Source organism: Neomonachus schauinslandi, chromosome 4, assembly GCF_002201575.2.
Source record: "Neomonachus schauinslandi chromosome 4, ASM220157v2, whole genome shotgun sequence".
In the NCBI taxonomy this organism is placed as follows: Eukaryota; Metazoa; Chordata; class Mammalia; order Carnivora; family Phocidae; genus Neomonachus; species Neomonachus schauinslandi.
Window position 1 is genome coordinate 106,055,201 of NC_058406.1, and position 6,000 is coordinate 106,061,200.

Here is a 6,000-nt window from a genome sequence, read left to right on the forward strand (position 1 = left end):
ATTTAATCTCTCCAACATCTCAGTGGTGCAGGATCCACATTTTACCACTGAAGAAACAAGAATGCAGGGCTCACGGTCACGGTCTCTGTTGGGTACATTGTTATCCCCACAAGTGACCACCTAACAGAGTGGGGGGAGGGTGACAGGGTCCTCCTGTGTATGTTTCTATTCTTCCTGAAGTTTATATGTTTAATGTGTGATGAGACACTGGTACCTGTTGGCTGATCCCTTGTCACCTCACCTCTGTCTTTGAGGTGGGGGAGGAGGAAGAAAGAAGGGCGTGATGCTGGGTAAGGCTGATGACTTGGAGGGTTCTTTAAACAGGTGCTAAAAATGGCATATCTAAGTTATCAGGGGAAGATATTTCCATGGAAAAGGTTGAGGGAAAGTGTTGGGGAAAACTCCTGCCTAAGGAGAACACAGAGCAAATGAACCAAAACGCACAACCTAAACAAACAAAAACCAACAGTGCTTGGGATGGTGCCTAGCTCCCTGTAGTCCCACACAGCACAGAGGTGCAGGGCCTGCCCTGCAGTTCCTCAGGTGGCCTTGACTGGGCCCTACCAGGCTCAAGCCTGATCTCCCACTGGTTTCTCGCAGGCTCCCCAGGAGAGCAGCCTGGTGCTTCTTCTAGAAAGCCTCCAGCCATGGACTGCCCTTGACTACCCTAACTCCCTATAGGGACCCAGAGACCAGGAGGAGGCCCTGGCAGAAATCCTGCCTCTTCATTTGATTTCCTTCTGACTGAGGCTGACTTGTACCTCTCACACATTACACTTCTTAACTACAGTACGCCCGTAGGCAAAGCCCTACTTATAAAGAGCTAGGGCGTGTGTACGGCCATACGTGTGTGTGTGTGTGTGTGTGTGTATCTGAGTGTAGGTGGGTTTGCCCATGGGTGTGCTTGAATGTGTGTATACACCTGTGTGTGCTCATGTGTACATGAGTGTGCCTGAGTGTGTGCCTGTGTGTGCACATGTGCCCTGGGTGAAGGGCACAGGGTGGCAACAGCCTCAGGTATCACCTTTCTGGGTGCTCTGTTATCAGAGCTGACGCCAGTCAAATTAGGGTAAATTGCAACCTGGAGGGACAGAACTCATTCCCTCTCCTCCAGCTTTACTCACAGTGGATAATCAGGGCTTTACATCTGACCTGCAAGAAGCTGATAGAAGAGGGCGCCTGGGTGGCTCAGTTGGTTAAGCGACTGCCTTCAGCTCGGGTCATGATCCCGGGGTCCTGGGATCGAGCCCCACGTTGGGCTCCCTGCTCTGTGGGGAGCCTGCTTCTCCCTCTCCCCCTCCCCCTGCTTGTGTTCCCTCTCTCGCTGTGTCTCTCTGTCAAATAAATAAAAATAAAATCTTAAAAAAAAAAAAGATTTTATTTATTAAATAAAAATAAAATCTTTTAAAAAAAGATTTTATTTATTAAATAAAAATAAAATCTTTAAAAAAAAGATTTTATTTATTTATTAAATAAAAATAAAATCTTTAAAAAAAAGATTTTATTTATTAAATAAAAATAAAATCTTTAAAAAAAAGATTTTATTTATTAAATAAAAATAAAATCTTTAAAAAAAAGATTTTATTTATTTATTTGACAGAGAGAGACACAGCGAGAGAGGGAACACAAGCAGGGGGAGGGGGAGAGGGAGAAGCAGGCTCCCCGCAGAGCAGGGAGCCCAACGTGGGGCTCGATCCCAGGACCCCAGGATCATGACCCGAGCTGAAGGCAGTCGCTTAACCAACTGAGCCACCCAGGCGCCCCAAATAAATAAAATCTTAAAAAAAAAAAAAGCTGATAGAAGATGGGTACAAGAAGGACCTGGGTGTAGACACGAGCATGAGTTTTCCAGTCTAGATTCTGTCAGTTGTCTGGGTGAGAATGCACATTGGCCAAAATCCAAAGAATCAAATTAGGCTTTCCACGAGAACTCTATTCCCTGGAACAGATGTACTGTTTCTGGTTAGGACACATGAGTGTTAAGTTTTATGCCATAACTTTAATGTGTTCAAGCTACAGATGTGAAAACAATGGAGTTCGCCACTGTTGTACATGTCAGTTCTCAAAAGACACATTATAGTAATATGAAATTTGCCGTTTGTTTCCTTACTTTCAGAAAAAGAAAAGTTAAAGGAAAATATAGTGTGCCTTTTAAAAATAGAGACACGTTTTACACATTCATTACATTCATATGAACAGTGTGTTTGCATTTGCTGGTGTGATTGTTTTTTACCTTTCCATGTTAATTCCCCCCAAAATATATTTATCATTTGATCTCTGTTTATAAATGATATAGTTATTATTGACTATGGTATAGTTATTATAAACTTTAGCTGTGAAACCTGACATTGTAAAAAGAAATGATCTGTTGCTGACTTTTTTTTCAAGTTAGAATTCTGTACTTTTACCCCAAGTGAGTGTAGGAGTGCCTGGGCCTTCTACTTCCCGACACACAAATGTGCAAGGCTAGCTAAAGTGGGAAGAGACAGCAAAGGAGTATCCAGCTGGCCTACCTCAGTCCTCCCAGACCTGGACGACAACCCCTCACTCTGCACGGCCCTGTGCGTGCCTTCCGCACCAGCACCCCCGTGGCTGTCTGGTTCTCTGCCATCTTTTCAGGGTCAGGCCCCTCATGGGTTCATAGCAAGCCCTTGATTAATGATCAAGGCAGTGGGCCATGAACCTGACATCTGTCACAGATGAGCTAAGTGGAGGAAGGTCTCAGCCATGGTTGTCCAGTCAAGAGACTTGTCCAGTTCCATCTCTTCACCTGTCTTGATTATGACTTCTACTCCCCCATCCCTCCATTAAACCACTCTGTTGACCGTACTCTGATTTTTTTTACTAAAGAAGCCTGAACTCTACCAATCATATTGAATATGCTCGGTGTTTCACACCATGCCTGACTTAAAAGACAGGAAAGCAAAATGGTCACAGTGGTTTGGCATTAGAGCAGTGCTCACATCCCAGATTGATCCTGGTATGTATTGCTTCAGAACAAACCATCTCAAAGCTTAATGGCCTCCACACTTACTCTGCACACAGACCTGCAATTTGCATAGGGCTCTGCCAGGACAACTCATCTCTGCCCCACAGGACATCAGCTAGTACCCCAACGGCTGGGCTAGAGTCACAGAACGCCCTTCAGTCCCTGGCCGGCTATTGTACTCCTGTTGCCTGGGACCTTCCGGGGCTCAGGCCAGACGCCACACCGTCTGGATTCCCTCAGGGCATGTGTCTGGATCCCAAGAGAGGCAGGCAGAGGCTGGGCACCTTCCTGACCAAGCTGGGGATGCCACTCAGTGTCCCTTCCACCACACTCTTCATAAGAAGCAGTCACTGAGCCCAGCCCAGGATCCAGGGTGACGGCAGTGAGGTGCCCACCTTTGATGGGAGGGCACCAAGGAGCCACAGACATGTGCCGACTTTGGCTGCGTTGTCGGAGCCCTCCGGCCTCAATCTCCTTTGCCAAGACACATTAATGATGGAACCTGTGAGCTAAAACATACTGAACTGAGCTACTGTAGAGATGTGTTAAGCGTCTTGCCCAGAAGAGTGAGGTACCCCAGATAGTACTCTGCAAGTGGCAGCAAAGGAGTCTCTGAAAAAACGCATTACCCTCTAGGGCTTCGGTCTCTGGTAAAGCCACAGATCTGACTTATCCCCACGCTTTTGAGCTGCTCTTTATTTTCAGCCCCACCCCCACCCCAGGAAGAAAATGTTCTGAGGTTTGAGACCACCGAGGCCCTGCCATACCTTCCTAGCCTAGTCATCTGGTACCCCTGCTGCCCAGCGCCCTGAGTTCTCATCTAGAGATGAAACCTGCCCAAGATTAACCAATCACCATAAGATACTCATCAAACAATGTGAAGAAAAAGCTTTTTACAACTTAGAAATTTTTGGCTCAGTGTTACTCTAGAAGAAATGGGATCCTAACTGAGGAGGGAGGTTTGGGGCAAAGTACCAGGAAATCCTTTGACCAGAAGTGTTGCTAGATTGGGGAAGTGTCCCAAAGGAAGTGGGAGACAGCTGCAAGCATGATGCATGCCCAGCCCCCAGCCTTCCTGCTAGAGAACAGGGCATATCCCTTAGTATGTCTGTCCCCAGTTCCTCTCGTAGGACAGCCAGGTGGGACACGCTTGTTGTTGCATCCACTAACAGCAGAAAAAAGGAGTTCCTTCATTTGCCATAATAAATAGAGCTTTTATCAAGCCCTTAATTTTTTTCCTCCTTACCCATGTTGTTCTTACCATTTGAAAAGTGGAAGGTCACAGACTGAGGAAAGGACCTTACGCTCTGCTCTTTGGTGTTCTGTTTTTGGGAACAGAATGTCCAGGGCTAGCTCTGTTTGCTTTAACCAGCATGCCTTCTATCACTGCAGAGTTATGAAGTGAAGAGTGTCCTCGGAAAGGAGGTGGGGTTGTTGAATTGTTTTGTCCAGTCCATAACCACCCACCCAGCTAGCTGCGTTGGATTGGAGGAAATTGAGCTCCTGAGTGCAGGAAGAGCCTCTTCCGAACACTGCCGGTTGCCATAGGATTTGTGAACTTTGTGATGCAGTCACAATGGTGGTGGATGGAGGTGGCGGCTTGGGGTAGTTATTTGTTAACTATGGGCAGAGCAAATGTATGATCTTGAAATGGAACTTAGATTTTTCTGGGTCAAATGTTAGTAAGATGATTTTGTGAACTAAACATCAAAAATAATTTTTTCTAGTTTTTGCAAATTTAGGAACATGCTATTAAAACTTAAATAAGCCTGAGGTCTTCATTTTGTATTTCATCTTAGTCAATAATATTAAAACAGCAAGAAAAAAATTTCGTTCACTTGTAATTTTTTAAGTGTTTAAATTTTACCATGATTCGACGTTTTTCTTGTAGTTATTCAACATTGTCCCAAAGAATACCCTGCAAAGCTGAGACATTTGTCCTAAATTGTAATGTTACTGTTCTACACAGTACATGTCCAACTTAAGCATTTTGCAGTCTAATATTTATTTTTTGGAAAATGTTCTGGGAAACTGTGTCAGAGGTAGAACGGTTACCCATAAAGTATAGATAAGTTACCCGGTGTGATTATCACCATACTGCACAGAGGTATAGATAGCTCACTCTAGATAGGCCTGTTTAATCTTGCTGGGTACTGTGCACAGAGAGCCAAGATAACAGATTCAAGAGGAGTGATTGCTTATCGTTTGCTTTGTTGGCAGAGATTTAAATTAACATAAAATGATGAATAAATTATCTTTAGACAACGAAGATTGTTTCCTCCCTTAAAATCAATCATGACAGGCCATGGTTAATTACACAATATAGACCTAGCAGCCCAGAGCAAGAAAGGGTGCCTAGTACCCACTTTAACTGGAAGAAAGGCAAACGACTTTATTTGTCCTGATTCAGCTTTGAAACATTACAATGACTGGCAAGATAGCCGGTTTTGAGTAGCTTTTTGACTGTCCTTTGCATCTACTACAACAGGACTACTTTGTACTTAATACCCACTTTTGAGAAATGTATTCGAAGCAGTACCTAAGACTGAGGAAAGTGAAAGCAAGTCCCATGAAAGCCGAAGATGAGTCAGACATGCTTTTCGGATAACCAGAGCCCTCCACTACCCCCTCACCCCTCGAGCAGCCAACTAAAATTAGGGCGCCCTTCAGCTCTTCTTCATAGAGCCCCTAAATCAGCTCAGGGACAGTCGGCCAGCCAGCCCCCTCCCCGAGTCTGGCTACTTCTTCGGGAGCACCTTCCACCAGAAAGTTGCTAGCTTAACATACGCTTAGTCGTGCTTCGCCAATCTTAGATAAGTAACATTTGTAGGTAGACCGTGGCTGGCTTCAAAAGCAAAGCAGACCCCCTCTTCTAGGGACCTTGGTTCCCCCTCATGGACACACACCTGGGTCCCGCGGCCTCCCCGGTGCCTTGCTGCATGCCCTTCCCCAGCGAGGTCCTGGGGGCTAACCAGCGTTCAGGAGTCACTGTGAATACCGGAATCGGGTGG

General features: G+C 45.4%; 1 protein-coding gene across 1 annotated transcript in view; it reads left to right on the forward strand.

The window, feature by feature from the left end:
• SPIDR (scaffold protein involved in DNA repair) overlaps nucleotides 1-5,369 on the forward strand; it is a 488,464-nt gene extending 483,095 nt beyond the window's left edge. The window contains exon 16 of the mRNA XM_021688483.2: nucleotides 4,382-5,369. Coding sequence (XP_021544158.2) covers nucleotides 4,382-4,537 — 156 coding nt within the window. The 3' untranslated portion in view covers nucleotides 4,538-5,369. The remainder of the gene's footprint in view (nucleotides 1-4,381) is intronic.
• The last annotated feature ends 631 nt before the right edge of the window (nucleotides 5,370-6,000 follow it).